The sequence below is a fragment of the Pleurodeles waltl genome, chromosome 10, assembly GCF_031143425.1.
Source record: "Pleurodeles waltl isolate 20211129_DDA chromosome 10, aPleWal1.hap1.20221129, whole genome shotgun sequence".
Lineage (NCBI taxonomy): Eukaryota > Metazoa > Chordata > Amphibia > Caudata > Salamandridae > Pleurodeles > Pleurodeles waltl.
In genome coordinates this window covers 83,485,231-83,502,395 of record NC_090449.1, presented here as the reverse complement: position 1 = coordinate 83,502,395, position 17,165 = coordinate 83,485,231, and the positions used below count along the sequence as shown (strand labels likewise).

Genomic DNA, 17,165 nt, shown 5'->3' with positions numbered 1-17,165 from the left:
ATCAGTGTTTTACTTCCTGAAGTCATAGACCGAATATCAGTTTCTGCAGTTTGCAGGACTTGATTGTCAGTAACACAATGTGAAATATTACTCTGTTCCATTGAACATAATACATGCTTTCGATCCTTTTGATATTGGGGTGGTACTGCGTCATAAATGTATGATTAGGTTAAAAAATACTTATCATCTAGTATATTCGAAAATGTTCATTTATGTCCTCTTGAACTGGAGGTCCATGCCGTGTCACCACAGGTCATATATTGTCAGCTCTATACATTAGTTTGCTTTAATTCTATTATAGCCTAATTTAAGGAAATTTCTCAAATGGAAAATACAGTATTACATTTAAACAAATTACTGGCTTTCAAGTTGTGCTTTTGTGAAGTTCTAATGTATTCTTGATTCACTTGAGTTCCTGCATCTATGGATGCTGTGCTTGTATTAAATGTAAGATTATCATGTCCATCAAGTAAGGGATATTCTTTATCCCTCCTCAAAGGCCTGTCCCATTAGAAAGAGTTAGTATCTTCCTCCGCCCCATAACACTTTTTTTATGTATTCCTGTTTCAGACGCAGATGTTGCCCACCCCTGTCTCCTACTACCTGCATCAGATGCCCTCCTCCTTCCACACAGCGCAGGTTTTAATAAGTCTCGCCTTTGAGCTGGCGGTGCCGTTCTTCCTGGTCATGGGACGTCGGATGCGCATCTTCCATGGGGTTTTACAAATCGGCTTTCAGGTAAGTGGAACAACCTCAGACTTGTTATCCCCCTACACTGTTGCCTCTCACTGTGTGCACCACTAGGTTATGCTGACTAGTGCCATGCATACCCCTGCTTGTGACTCGGAATTGAGTAGTTTCAGTTCTAAGCCATCTTGTAAACATCCCTTCACCACCATCAGAGAAACATTCAGTATCCAGCGTCGACACCCTGTAATTGAGCAAACTGTACCGGTCTTGTAGTGGGTCTTTCACTAGATTCCCTTCAACACCCAAAGTCAGGGGGGTGATAGTTAATTTTATTTTCTAAAGTTTAAATCCTAACTTCCAGGCCGGAACACCCAAACCACTTGTGCCATGACGCATCCTGTTTTCCTGCTAGTGTCTCGTGCTGGGAACTGGCCAACACACTTGGGAACAAACCAACTCAGACCTCCTGGTCTTCTGCAAGCCTCATTGTGGCATTTCACACTTACTATCATTTTACCAACTGAGTACCTACCATTGTAACACCCTCATCAGTGAGCACCATGCCTCATGCTCCACCCTGCCTCCGCTGGAAATCACACTCAAAGCACCCCCTCTTCACACCGTGGACCCCGAGGGAAGGCCAAAGACCGCGCCCCACCTCTGGATAACCCCACTACACATAGTCCCCAAAGTAAATGTGTGAAACTTAATATCTCCATGATCTACAGTCCTTCTCCTGTTCCATCCATACCCCTGCATATTTTAAAATGTCCTCTACATGTGCTACCTAAAATTGTGTCTGTGTGCTGTGTGCCATGTTTAATGCTGCTTGCAGCCTTTCTGTTTGAAATACAGCTGTGCAGTTTTCTGTTTGTAATAAAAAAATAACGAGCCTTCCTTTCGCCTTCAAGTCACATTTCTCTTGCCTGGGTGCAGTCACATTTAAATGCCTTGCACGTGAGTCAAGGAGCCCCAGAAGGGACATGACTAAGTTTTAGACAGCAGGGTGATGCTTAGAGTGTGTCCACCCACTTTCTGTTGAGTACATTGATTGTTCTTTGCTTGGGGCATTTTCCTTGACCGATTTCACAGATGATTTAACGCCCTTTAAAATACATTTAAGAACATTATTATATTATGTTGAACCGTTTAATGCTTAGATATTGCCCGTCTAGACTTTTACTAATGCAGGAAATATGGGTTAGTGATTAAATTGCTGAATGTGTAATCTGGGGCCAGATGTATCAAACATTTTTGCGATCGCAAAAATGCATTTTGGTATGTAACAAGTCCAATTTGCGATTCGGTAACTTGTAACCAAATCGCAAATTGGATTTGCTACTACATACCGATTCTGTATTAGGAAGGGGTGTGTTAAGGGCGTCCCTTCCTAATACTGAATCGCAGAGGTATGTATGATTGTTTTGTGACAGTGAATTCAGTCGCAAAACAATCACAGTTACCACCTACTTCAAGTAGGTGGTAACCCATTTGCAAAGGGGAACCTTTCCCTTTGTGAATGCATGCAAAAACGTTTTTTAAGGGAAGGCAGTGGTCCAATGGACCACTGCCTGTTCTTCAAAACTGAAAAGAAAACTTTTCATTTTTCATTTTTAAACGCATCTCGTTTTCCTTTAAGAAAAACGGGCTGCATTAAAAAAAAAAAAAGATTGCTTTATTGAAAAGCAATCACAGACATGGTGGTCTGCTGATCCCAGCAGGCCACCATCCCTGTGATTGTAGCCATTCGCAATGGGTCGCAATTGCGACCTACCTCCTGAATATTAATGAGGTAGGTCGATTTGCGAGCCCTTGCGAATCGCGGTATGAAACTCCTGGATCAATTAGCTAATCGCTATTGTAAAAAATGATACATCTGGCCCTCGGAGACTTGCATTCTGCATTGGGCTTCACTGTGTGATCCTCAGATAACTATTTTGTCTTCCCTCGACGGACAAACCTCAAACACAACATTTTAGAAGCATATCACACATATGCAAAAAGCACCAGCAGGCCACTTATGCCCTCAGTTCGCATAGCAGAGACTTAAAGCTGAATATCTATTTTTTTGGAAATGAAATTGCATATGGATGTTTTTATTACATGGATTTTCCAGGCATATCAACACACTAAAAGCAGGTGTATATATGCCTGCAAAAGGGCCCAGAGTTCAGGATCCACCTGCAGAAAATTGTGATTTCCGTGTGCTAGACCCCATTTCAGATGCAAAACTCATAATGGCCCAAAACGTGTGGTAGTACAATGTAGTTTTGGTAATTACCGTGCCACTCGTACTGAGGACCTTTGATTGAAATCAACATGCCCACAAAAGTATCCACCCATCCCATCAATACTGACCTCTATACAGAAGTACACGTCTAAATAGATCTCATAAGCCCTGATTACAAGTTAGTTGGAATTCTCCAACCATTACATAACCCCCTGTTTGCGCAGGGATCGTAATTTCGAGTTGGTGGTATTTACCGCATCTGGTAATTATTAAGTGAATTCAATTTCACACCCTTAATTAAATGTTGGCAGGTCAAACCGCCGGAATTCAACAGGGAAAAACTGCATGGTATTTACTGTGCCAGGCAGATTTTGGGATGGTAAGCACCAAAAATCTGCATCTTATTCCCCCCAAAATTCTTAATAGGTGCTATTTATCACACCTGGTTCAAAAGGTACAACACTGTATTGTTATTTATCTGTGTGATACAGAAGCACACAGTTTCTAACAAACTTGGACTCAGGGCCATAAAACCCTCTTAACACTGTCCAGATATGCCAGAACATGGATATCAGAATTCTGGCGCATCACCCAGTAATTCAATTAAATCCACCTACATAAAACCTTCTGGGCAGTGCACAAGCCACCTAACCCAGTTATCATGTGACCATCTTGCGAGACCTCCGGTAATACCCACCAACCCTATTGTACATTTTTCAGAGGTTTCGTGTCCTGTACGAATGTTGACTATGTTCACAGCTACATTATCCCTCTTCATAGAGAAGGAGTATCTGAGCCTAAGCTCATTGGTTTTGCCTTGTGGCACTGTGATGTTACATGCAAGATGGGGCTGATTTCACGTAAAGGTGACTGCATTTAAAATTAAGGAATGTTTCTTAACAGGCTTAGGGTCTACAAAAGCGGACTAATTGTTAATGGTAACGCTAACAGTGGGTGCTCAGTCCCCATATTTTCTGTTTAGAAACTCCATGTTTTCTGGTACCATTCCAACCAAAAGGACAGGGATGAACACTTTCCACTTCTTTGGTAAGCGTGTTGTGACCACGGCTGCAAGATGATTTGTAGAGACTCATCTTGGATGAAATAAGTAAAAAGTAGCATTTTATTTCCATGGATTTCATATGCCTCTGTAAAGGAGCACTGTTTTCATGTTTGTGAAGCAAAACAAGACCTGAGCACGAGTGACCTCTCCTCTTGTTCCATAAAGCTCCATTAGAAATAAACATGTATAAGGTGCCAGTGCAGACGGGTTTGACAGATGGACCGATTGCTGAGGGGGGATGCTGAAGGGCTGAATTCTGACTGCCGACAAGGCATAGACAGCATAAGGTATGGAGGGAAACTATACATGGCTTGTAGCCTTTAGACATATTAGATAGGGACTAGGCTAGAGAGCTATTTGATGGTTGTGAAGATATATGGCCCTCACCCTGACCTACATATTACCAGCAGCGTTGTCTACAATAATCCTATTTAATATCCTTCAAATGATTCGTAGACAGATACTGAATAATAAATAATCATATAGTTATAAAATACGCATTATTGTGTGTGCAGACTGATTTGGGGGTACATCGGCTAGGTTCTGTTGACTTATCACCTGCAGAAAAGAGATTCCCTTACAGATTTGTCTCCCTCCTAACTGTCCCTTTCTTACAGAGCATAGCTCACAGGGCTGGAAGTGAGACACACTTGGCACTTGGTGGTAAGGGGATCAGCCACGTGAGACCCCAGTAATATTGGGATGAACACAACACGGTCCTCCTACCTTTCCCCTACATATCTGCCTTCTTGTCAGATATATAATATCCAGGTGAAAGTTTGAGCCTTGTCAGGTGAAGGAGACAAAGCTTACAAAGTTTTGTTGATGTCCCTTGAAGCAATAAACCTCTGTGTCACCGTCTTTGCAACCCATATTTCTTCTTTGAAGAGAATTGAATAGTGTCTGTAGCAAAACATCAGCTATCTTTACATTTCCTGCTACCTACTGAAGCTGAAAAACAACAGCGTACTCCAGCCTACACTGCAACCCTCAAAATCATGGCGGTAAGGATACAGAACCCCATTGTTGCTTGAGGCCGTTGAACTAGCGGTATGCCAGCCATATAATATGTGTAACATACGTGCCGTATAGAAATTGGGCATTTACACTTTTGCTGCTCATTTTAACTACGGTTGACCTATGTATCTGCAGATGTGATGAAGCTGGAAGGAAAGACCTGAGCAATGACCCAACCCATACCTGTTGTCCTGAAAGTAGTCCATTGACAGCTTGAAATGGAGGTGGAACAAAAGCCCAGCGTAATACACCGCAGCATTTCTAGGCCTTCCAGCCGGTTGCCTTTGAATTGGGGGTTCACCAGGCCTGGAGCCAGAAAAAAAAAATACTATGAAATAACATTTTAATTTGATCCTTTATAAGCCTTCCTCCTCAGCATGGGCATTTCTGTACTGCTGCCAGATGCAAGCTAATGGAAAAAAATCTCTTAAATCTGTTATTACATTGTATTGTTTCTTTTCATCTTCTTATGTGGATTTTATGACCATCTTCATTAGTTCTGACATTTAATAAACCCACAGGCTGCTGTTCTTCAGGCCCCGCACAGCTGTAATAATCTTTTACTTGCAGTACAGTGTAGCTGTGTAGGTCTCAGAAGTCTGAGGGCACCGCACTTACACAGAGTATATTTCCCAACATGCACTTTTCAGTCATGTTGGGTGAACAGATACCCACAAACAGGAACCTTTGGTGTAAACGCAAAGAGATCTTATTTTTGGAGCTGTGTTTTGAACCAGAAAAAAAACACTTATGTAAGAAAATAATCCAATGTAAAAAAATAATAATTTACTAACATAATTACAATGGAATGCTATTTTATTTCTCCTCCTGCACTGTTTTCCACCATAGGCGCGAGTGGCCATGTACGGTGCTTGACTTACTCCAAGGCAGGACTGGAATGCATTTGTTTTGACACCTTTAGGGCTGTGTTTTGTGAGTATCAGTGGTTTTACTCTTTGGTGGGTGAGTGCTTGCATTGGCATGTTCCTCCCTAAACTCCTCTGTAAATGGTCCTGAACCTCTGACATTCAGGGGTAAGTATTATCCGTTTCTTCTGTGGCGGAGATCTCCGTGCAGAAGAGTTAGGAGATGCGTAGGTCTCTATACCCATAGGTTTGTGAGTAACATTTTGTGGTAAGTGAGTAGTGCTGCTGTGGTGCTACATTACATATCACAGCGTGCGCTTTAGGAATAGGCCCCTATACATATCCATAGGTTCCTTCTAGATAACTCAGTGGTTAATGCCGGTGCTTGAAATGGGAAAATTAAAGTGCAGGTACTCTGTGCCAGAGTTCCTGCTTGTTTCTGAGAAGTGCTGGTACTCTCCAATGAAAAGTATTACGTTTTTCTTGAGATGTGCCGGTACTCTCCCTCTCAAAATAAAAAAAGTGACGGTACTCAGTACCGGCCCATTTAAAGCACTGGTTAATGCACTTGCTGGAGAGATCTGTGCAATGTCTCGGGTCGCAGGTTTAAATCATCAAAAACTAGTAGTGAAGTTTAGAAGCTTAGCCTGTAATGTGCAGGTCCCAGATTTGTGTTTTATGTGAGACCGCGAGTGGGTTAATGCCTGGGTTCCTGAGTTACGTGTGCCACCTCCAGGACTTAACTTACGTTCCAGATAAAATGGTTCTCTGACTAACATACGCACCTCAAAAAGCGCCTTGACACTCTGAAGGCATAGATTTCACCTAAATAGGTTGTAACACTCTCTTACATTAATTTACATTAATCCAACTGCTTCAGTCGAGTTTTGATAATCACTTATCAGGAAGTGCCAAAAACTCAATTTTGCATTGTGTGCCAGATGAAGAATAATTCAATCTGAATATTATTATGCAATAACAGACACCTGACATTCCTATATAGCGCGGATCCAGAGACTCAGAACGGCAAAACCATTTTAAAATGTCTGTTTATCTCTTGACAACTTGTGAAGTGCCAAGGTGGGCGTGGCTTTGTTTCCTCTGAGTACGAGTTGTCTCGTCTGGTGGTAAGGGGTATGTAGCCGGGGAGCGCCTGTTGACATCAACTGCTGCTGGTCAGGAGCCCGCTTGACAAAAGCAATGACTGACTTCAGGAAGGCGAGGCCTGAGCAGCCAGACACTGCTGTGACTGAAGGACCACACAGTGTGCGCTGATGCCACCGCATGTCTACAATCATCCCTCCAGCTGACACAGCAAACTCTTCTTACCCCTAGTGGAGTCATACATCTAAAACAAGCTGTGACACCCCAAGAACAAACAAATATAGCTAATGGGGAGTTATGGTCCACCGGATGTAATAGTTCCTGCAGCAAATACATTAAACATTTGTGAAATGTACATGTTTTTGGTAAAACCTCAGCCTTAGCACCTACTACCGGGCTCCTCACTCAGTCTAAACTCCCACTGCTACCATAAACTATTTCTGACATAAAACAGTTTTCTACACAGGCAGTAGCACATTGTATGTTATACAGATGAGCAAATTAAATCTAAAGGGAAAATACTTTTCTACAAATGTATTTATACTTTAATTTACCTCTCCTTTCCAATGTGCCCAAGTGGACATATGATAACATCTCGTTCATATCTCCCACCCGCTTCTCCGCAGGACCATTGCCCCCATCTCTTGGGCAATGGGGAAAAGAGATGTGAAACAGTGTATCCCAGAGGTGGATGTTAAGGTTGGGTGAGGGAGGCGGGCTCGTAAAGTAGATTAAGGTGTTGGCGTAACTCCTGGCACCTTAAATATATTTATAACATTTTAGAATATTATTGTAAACATGACTTTGTGTAGTTTAATAGTTAAGATACACTAAATGTAAGATTGTATTTGATTTGAGGATTTCAGGTGCTTCTTATGTGTTAGAGAAATGTGAATTGTATTTAAATTATGTTCTTAAAATTTGAAAACGTATTCCATTTTTGACAGCGGTTGAATCATTCAATAAAATAGTCTTATAATTTTGGCGGTACAAGTGGAAGTTCAAGTAAAGTGATTGAGTCAATTGCGAAAGATGATTGTGGAGACATACATTAACATTTAATTTTTTTTGTCTTTTACTTTTAGTTAGTCTCTTTTACCAATAGGCCTTTGAGGGAAGTTTTTATACTAAGTATATATGAAAGGTTCATAGTCTTTTCATATATTGATAGTGAATGCGTGGGTGATGGTAATTAAGGTAATCTATTCGTTTTGATCTAATGTCCAAGATTAATGTGTTGTTATAAGTCCTGTCACCAAGTATTTTGATAAACCTTTCAAAATATTTTTGAAAAGGTGACTTTGTCTTAATGTTGTGTAATAGTTGAGATATACTAAATGTAACATTTGTAATTTGATTTAAGAGGTTAAGGTGCTTCTTATGTGTAACCAGAATATGAATTGTATTTAGATTATGTTCTTAAAATTAGAAATGTATTCCATTTATGAGAGTGTCTAAAATTTAGACTCTAAATCATACAGCATTGTTGTCTTAGAATTTTAGAGGTGTAAATGTTGTCATGGGTGGGAATTCAAGTAAAGTTATTAAGTGGTGAAAGATGATTGTGGAGGCATACCTTACAATTTAAGTTCCTTGTCTTTTAGTTTTACCCAACCCAGTGTGCCCAGCCATCAGACATCTCTTGTTGGGCTCCACTATACTCCAATGCTAGGTCCAGCCTCTTAGCCAATGACTTGCCACCTAATGCCTTCTGTTGTGCTCGGCTATTTCACTGTGGATCCCTGTTCCTACCTGTGTTTCCCAAACAGTATGGGCCTCATTAAGAGTTTGGCGGTCGGACCGCCATGGTGGCGGTCTTTCGAAAGGTACCAGGTCAGCAGTCCCCAGACTGCCTGATTATGCGTTCCCCAGGGGACTGGAGTGACTGGCGGGGGAGGCAGGGTACAGTATAATGGAGCTACTACCAGCCATGCATCCCTACCAGCCAGCATGACAGCTGGACTGTACCACAAGTGCACAGGACACAGTGTGCCCCCAAACCCAACATTTTCTGGAGGAGCCACATAGGCCTCCACCTCACTCATTATGTGGCCGTACCCCGAGGGGCCCCCCTTGTTTTGGGCCTCTTACCTGCCTGACCACCAAGCTTTCCATTGCGGGGGATCGCCACTGAAAGTTTGGTGGTCCTGCAGGTAATAATAACCATGGCGGTCCTAATGCCTGGTTCTCCGACATTGGCCACCGCGGTCAGGACTGCCGGGGTCCCCGCTGCACTGACTATGGTGGTGCGGTGGTCCGGTGGCAGTCTTCTGGCTGTCTGACCACCAAACTCGTCATCAGGCTGTCCGACTGCCAAGGTTGTGGCTACCATAGCGGTCTACGGGCAGCCAAACTCCCAATGAGGCCCTATTTCTTTATCTCTGGGAATTGTTGGGAAATAGACCCATATGTGATGGTGAGTTTGTTGGCGTCTCATGGTGTGTGTATGATGTTAAGACTGTGGGTGTGTAGGGATACCTAATGGTAAGTGTGTTAGCGTTTAATGCTGTGCATGTGATGAGTGGGTGATTGTGTGTGCGAACTCCAGATGGTGGCTATGGGTGCCTGAGGGTATGGGGATAGATTTTGTAACATCCCCTGCCTTTTGTCGGGGTTTACATATAACTCCACCTCCTTGCCCATTGTGGGTGGAGGCTTATTTCCCCTTCATTTCAAAAGTGCAGAGAGTATAACTCCCTGGTCTGTATCAACGAGGCCACTTCAACCAAATGACCATGTTACCACTGTGGCTCACTTACTCCAGGTCTGGTTCAGTGTTTCCAGCTCAGCAAAAAGACCACGGTACTGGCCGGTGACTTCCATTCCAACAGAGTTACTCGTAATCTATCCTACTACCCTACAATCCCTTTTACCGACTCAGATCCGGTCAAATCCAGTTTACTGGCTCAAATCTGGTCACCAAGGGCCCAGGTCAGAGACATCCACTAAACCAGTCAGGACTCCAGATTGTCAAGTACTATAAACTAGATGCACAGGTCCTGTTCTGAAACTATGAAGACAGCAATTTTTACTTTCAGTATTTTTTCAAGAATTACCCTAGCTTTATGTCTACTAACAACAAGCTTTGTGTTTTTTAGGTATTCATAAATCTCAGTTACGCTTGGATTTGAAATGTAATCAGTACTGTGCAGAATGAGCAGACCTAGCAAAAGTATTCAGTCCATGGCCACTGTTATTACTTACTCCTGCTCTTGCATACTTCGATTTCCTCCACCCTCTCCTACGTATGCCGACTCCTACTCCTACCTATTTCTACTTACTCCTACATATGCCTCCCAGCACTCATACTTATACCTTACTTCTAATTATGCTTATTCCTACTCTGAGGCCTATTTATTGCTAATGTTGTTCCAGGTCTTACTCCTATATTTATTCTTACTCCTACTGCCACTCTTACTCTAACACTTACTCCTAATTGTTCCTATTCCTGCACATGTACTAACTACTACACTTCTTCCTATGACTAATCTTACTGCTACTTACAATATTCCTTTACTCTTCTATTTAGTCCTCTTTACTTCTGCTTGCGTCTACTGTTCCTCCAACGTATTCATAGTACTATGTGCAGTGGCGGCTCCTCCGTATAGGCGGAGGAGGGTCACCCCCGCCAGGAGCGACAGCTGCAAAACCTTTTAAACAAAAAAATAATAAACTATGTCTATTATCGTTTTGTTTAAAAGGGGGCGGGCCACGGAGGTGACGTGCACTGCGGGGAGTGCTCCCTCAGAGCGCATGTGTGTTTGGCCTGCCGTCTCGGGCTGGCCAAACACACTTGCACACAGGGCTCTCTTCAGCACACAGTTGCTGGGCTGGAGCGAGCCTGCACAGGCTCCCCGTCTGCCTGGGAGCTCCCATGCAGGGCGCTCCCAGCCAATCGTGATGCTGCTTTGGGCAGCATCAGGATTGGCCGCAGGGCAGGCTGGGAGCCTGTGCCTGCATCCAGCCAGCAAGGAAGAGGAGCGCGGTGCGGGACCGCGCGGAACAGGGGTGTTTTTTTTATTTAATAAATTAAATGTTAGTTCCCCCCTGTGCCTCCTCCCCGCCCCTTCCACGGCCCAGCTAGCCGCTACTGCCTAAGTGCATTTACTTAGTGCCTCTGCGTTACTTTGTCCATGTTGCGCGCTCTCTGTCCTGTCCATTTATTTGTCCCTGGTCTGTGTTCCTCTAGCCATGTCTCCTAATGTGTCCCCCTGTGCGTGCCTCACTAGCTGCACCCTTTGCCTGTCCATCTGTCCTTGTTCTTCTCTCTGTCAATCTGTCCCTCTTTTCATCCAAATCTGTCTCTTTATGTTTATCTCTCTGTTCCGTGGTCTCTGCTCTTCTTTACCTGCATGCCTGTCTCTCTCTTTTCCTTTACCCCGGTCCTTTCTCTGTTGCCCTGTCCCTCTTTGTCTCTCTGACCATATTCGTCTCCCATGTTACCTTCTTTTTCTTCAGTTTTGTCATGTTCTCTGTCTGTCTCTCTTTCTTTATCCCCGTCCTTCTCTCTGTGCCCTATCCCTCAGTCTGTCTCCATTTGTCCTTGTCCTTCTGTTTATTAACCTGTCCCTCCTTCTTTCTCTTCCTCTGCATCTCTTTTCTCTCTCTCCTTTGCCTCTGTTTTTCTCTATCTGTCTCTCTTTTCTCTCTCTCCATCTGCCTCTGTTTTTTTTTTCTCCATACCTCTTTCTCGCTTTCCTCTCCCTCTGCGTCTCTTTTCTCTCTGTCTCTGTCCCTCTGCCTCTCTCCTCTCTCTTTCACTGTTCCTTTGCATCTCTTTTCTCTCTCTCTCCCTGTCTCTCTGCCTCTCTCTTTTCTCTCTCTCCCTCTTCCCCTCTCCCTCCACCTCTCTTTTTTACCTTTCTGTCCCTCTACCTCATTTGTCTGACTCTTTCTCTCTGTTCCTCCGCCTCTCTCTCTGCGTTCCCCTGCCTCTCGTTTCTCTCTCGCTCGCCCTTTCTCTTTTCTCTCTCTCTCTCTCTGTCTCTCTTTTTTCTCTCCCTGTCCCTCTTCCTCTCTTTTCCTTCTCTCCCTCGCCTCTCTTCTCTCTCTGCGTTCCCCTGCCTCTCTTTTCTCTCTCGCTCGCCCCCTCTGTTTTCTCTCTCTCTCTCTGTCCCTCTCTGTTCCTCTACTTCGGGGTACTTAAGAGTCAACACCTCAAGCCAGGAGCGCGCCACATTTGATGCAGGATGGTCCCAAAACGTCTCACTTTCGCCTTTAACACGAGTTTTCCACACAGCAGAATTGGATCGCACAACATTCAGCGACCGCTGGGTGAAAGGTCATCAAACTTTAATGGAACAACGAAGTTTCTGACGCTCGGTTCCTCTCTGATTGGGTGCATTTTCCACCCATTCCTTGGATATAAGGCCAAATATGAGCGAATTCTTTGCAGGTGCACGTAGTACATATTTTTCTCGTCGAGGTGTGATAAAATTAGGCGACTCCAGCCTGAGCAATACACAGTGAAGAAGTACTCTTGCGCGTGCGTAGCACGTTCAGTCCGCCGCCAACCTGCTGTTCGCAAACATCAAAAGAGGAAATAGAAATGTGAGTGTAAAAAAAGCAGCACAGCGGTAATGCCAGTGCAGCGCGGGAGGCCACTAGCAGTCACTCCCTCCCGTACACCCACCGTTAACTAACAGAGGCCATAATAACTATATCGGGAGTTATAGAGCGCGTGGCTACCCGGAGGCTTCCACGCGCTGTGGAAATCAGCACAGACAATCCTGTTAGCTTGAGTGTCAACAAATTGGCCAAAGCCAGGTTTTAAGAAGTTTCTTAAAAATCATTTCATTAGATTCCATCCTCAGTCCGCTCTGCAAAGTATTCCAAAGTTTAGGGTATATATAAGAGAATGATCTTCCTCCCCATATGGCCCTCTGAATCCGGGGGACCTTCAGCAGACCAGTGAAGGAGGACCTTAGCTTCCTATTGGGAGTGTACAGAGTATTGGTTGACTGCTCTGTGAGCAACAAATAGGAATGCTCAACAATGTCATACATTCACCCCCAGTACAGAGATCTGGGCCTAAATCCATCATTTTTTTGCTGCCCATGCCATTCCAGTTTGGACCCAGCCATATGCAAATCAGTCTTGACCCTGTTCCCTATGGGAACAGTCCAGACCGAACTGCCAGGCCAGGTCTTCTCTAGACTGGAAACAAGCATCCTGGGACCAGTTTCGGGGTTTCACCCCTCATCAGCCAGGCTAACTTGAATCCAGTGGCATGGGAAGCACAGGACACACGTCTGGGCATACCCTTCCCACTTAGGGCGACAAAGCAAAAACAACAAGTGATGGACGGAATGCTGAACATTGTCAAACATTCACCCCCAGTACAGTGATCTGGGCCTAAATTCATCGTTTTTTTGCTGCCCAAGCCGTTCCAGTTTGGACCCAGCCATATGCAAATCAGTCTTGACCCTGTCCCCCATGGGAACAGTCCAGCCCGAACTGCCAGGCCAGGTCTTCCCTAGACTGGAAACAAGCATCCTGGGACCGGTTTCGATACACAGTGCATTACATTTTACTCTTTCCTCTACCAGAAATCGATGCAACAAAGCCAAAGCCCCTTTCAATGAGGCCTGCTTAGGTAACTCAAAAAGGGTCCTTTCTGCAGCATTTTGGACCACCTGAAGTCTCTTTAGAACTGATTTAGGATAGCCTATACACAAAGAATTTCCATAGTCCCGGCGTGACTATATTAATGCCTGGACCATGATTCTTCTGAATGTAAGAGGTCCAGTATTTTGTGCAGCGTTCTTGGAAAAGCAAGACATGTACACGTCAGTTTTTTTACCTGTGCTTCCATAGACAGGGGACTATCCAGCCATATTCTTAGACTTTTATGTGATTTGAAGGCTCAGGAGGGGCCCCTAGGCTCTTAGGCCAATTTAATGCAGTCGAAGGACTGAAAGGGGAAGCATTATTAACCATAGAAGCCAGTGGCTGCAAATAGATGTTAAAAAGCGTGGGACTTAAAGCGGACCACATGTGGCACCCAATATTTAAGGGGGAAAACTTCTGAGAAGCATGGGGAATCCCACATCAGAAAAGAACGCAGCCATTTAAAGGCCCCCTTTTTTACCCCTATATTACTCAACTTAAGTCCTAGGATGTCATGGTCAACAGTATCAAGTGCTGCACTGAGGTCAAGGAGGATTATTATAGCCGAACCACCTTTGTCAGGGAATCTTTTGACCTCCTCTATGACTAACAGCATGGCTGATTCTGTGCTATGTTTTGTCTGAACGCCGTTTTGGGTAAGATCGAGAAGCCAATTTGTCTCTAGATGATTTGAAAGATGCTTGTTAATATGCTTCTCAAGAACTTTACCAAAAAACGGAGGCAACAAAATAGGCCTATAATTTGCAGATAGGGTGGGATTAAGACCTGTTTTCTTCAGCAGCGATTTAACTACCGAATGCTTCCATTCCCAGGGGTTTACCTCTGAGGTGATGGAGAGGTTTAAAAGATACAGGATAACAGGTAAAATTTCATGTCTTCCTTCCCAGATGATATGCAGAGGTGGCACATTCAAGGGGGAAACCCGATTTTACCGTCCCCAAAGAAGCCAGGAGATTGTCTTCCGTGATAAGGGGTAAGCTATCAAGAGTCCCCCAACTGTCCTACCACAGGTGCTCCTCCTCCAGTTGTAGATGGCACCTCTCTTCCCTTTAGTAGTTCTGTATAGATTCCAGCCGCTTTATTCTGAAAGTAGACTGCAAGTTCATTGCAGTGGTCTTCTGTGGGAGTAGGGGGTAGGTTGCCCTCTTTAAGAATATTCAGGGATTGTACGATCGAAACAACTTCCTTGGGGCTTTGGCAGCCTGGACTAAAAGGTCTTCATGACAGGCAGCTTGAGCCTTTCTGATCTCTTGATGGTAAAAGCTTGTGGCAGCTCAATAGGCAATCATAGCATCATTGACATATTGACATCTCCATATTATCACCAACTTTTTATATCCTTTTTTTTAAAGCACTAATTGTTCGCTTAACCATGGGGTAGACTTTTCTTTCCTGCCTTTTCTTAAAACGGAGTTAGGGATAGTGGTGTCAAGTGAGTCCTGTATCCAGGTGCTTGTTAGCTACCTCCAGGTCATTGCCTAACACCGGTCTTGTATTGGCCAGCAGTGATTGCCAAGACTATTTGTTTAGGTTAGACCACCTATGTCCCCTACTATGCTGAATCTTAGCCTTGGGGCCACCAGAGGGGCCATCCAGCGTGAATGTAATAACGGTGTGATCACTCCAAGCCATTTGTCATGTGCACTTTACATTAAGGTGGGCCTTGTTACTAAATACTGGGTCTAACAGATGGCCTTTGACATGCTTAGGTCTTTGGACCCTTGGTGTAAACTGCATCGCTTCTAAGTCTTTTAGGATTTTAATCACTTGAGGGTTATTTGATTTATCAAGATGAATATTAAAATCTACTAACAGTGTGTAATTGGTTTTCCCAATTATAAGACCAGCCACAATTTCAGGCAGCATGTCCATGAACCTGGAACTAGGACCAGGTGGGGGTGATATACTAGAATCCCTGAAAAAGAGAAGATAGGGGAAGGATAAATAGTGAACACTAGGTTTGCACAATCCGGAATGTCCAGGGATTTGTATACACCTTTATAAATGTCCTTTAGGATGATGGCAATACCTCCTCCCTTTTTCTGCGGACGATCCGTCCGGCAGATGTAGTAGCCTGTAAAGAGTGTCTGGTTAATGTCAGGGATAGAAAAATCATTTAACCAGGTCTCCATGAGGAACAGGGCATCATACTGTTCCTCCTCTATAAGTGTAAGGAGCTCATACTTATGGCAAGGAAGGGATTTACAGTTAATAAGATCAAAACTCCATAGACCACTTTTAACATCCTTCATTCTCTTGTCTTCCATCACCACCATCGTAAAATTACAGCAGAATTAGGAACTTTCCTCCATCATGGTCAAGTTGCTATTTGCTGATGCTATGCAGCATCGGCACAAAAAAACAGTGAAAAAAGCCCTGAAGACTCCAACATGCACCTGGGCACATACTTGTCATGATTCTGCTGCCAAGCATGCCATTCTGTATGCACATGCATGCATGATGACGGGGGCGCTGTTTAATTAATTCTTCTACTTACCATTACAAGATGGTGGACACTAATTTGATTGTTAAATAAAAAAAATATTTTCACTTGTGCCAATTGCATTTATTGAAAATGAAATGGCTGGGCAGTAAGTGCCAGCTGCTGCTCCTCCCCCCTCCCCCGCCCAAAAAAGTAAGAAAAATAAAATTTGCATCAGGACGGTAGAGGTAGAGGAAGATGAGCAATGGAGGAAGGGGTGTGGAAAGCTTTGGAGGGGAGTCAACGAAGGGCAGGTAAGAGTAATGGAAATTGGGTAGGGAAGTAATAAAGAAGAGCGAGGTGGAAGGTTAGGGGAGAGGAAAAAAAGGTTAAAAAAAACATCCCAGTTGGGTAAAAGAATGGTTGAGCTGGGGGTTTTGGGAGGAGAGAGCAACAGAGGTGTATGAGATGTGTCGTTGGGTATTTGAGTAATTGGTGGGAGGGGCATCCCACAAAGGAGAGCAAGAAGACACATGCACTCTAATAGAGTGCTTGAAGAAAAGGAAACAAGTATTTCCCTATACATGTGCTGTGGAAGGATACAAATCGTCCAATCAACAAGCATTGACAAAGCCAATGTGTCTCACCTATGCAAACGTTATTGGTTTTGCCAATGTCTTTTAGTCATGTTGTACAGCAGTGTGACTGATGTTCAGCATGGCTAAAAGTTAGTGGTGTGGTGTAGAGTGGTGTAGGGTAGAGTGGCATAGAGAAGAATGGCTTAGAAATGGATGAAGTAGAGTATGGTGGAGTGACATGGAGTGGACTGGCATAGGGTAGCATAGAGTGGGGTGGTGTAGAGCGGGGTGGAGTGGCGCAGACTAGCATGGTCGAGATTGGGGTGACCTGGAGTGGCTTAGATTAGCATGCCATCTATTGAAGTGGAGTAGAGTGCAGAGAGTGGAGTGGTGTAGAGTGGTTTACAATGCAGTTAAATGGTGTGGTATAGAGTAGAGTGGCATAGAGTAGAGTGCACACAGTGGAGTGGTGTAGAGTGAAATGGCATTGGGTAGAGTGGAGTGGCATAGAGTAAAGTGGAGTCACGTCAAGTGGAGTTGCATGGAGTGGCATAGACTGGTGTAG

General features: G+C 44.0%; 1 protein-coding gene across 2 annotated transcripts in view; it reads left to right on the top strand.

The window, feature by feature from the left end:
* The window catches only part of LMF1 (lipase maturation factor 1), a 981,191-nt gene that overhangs the window by 749,083 nt on the left and 214,943 nt on the right, over positions 1 to 17,165 (top strand). For both annotated transcript variants that reach the window (XM_069209821.1, XM_069209820.1), the window contains one exon: positions 571 to 738. In XM_069209821.1, coding sequence (XP_069065922.1) covers positions 571 to 738 — 168 coding nt within the window. The remainder of the gene's footprint in view (positions 1 to 570; positions 739 to 17,165) is intronic.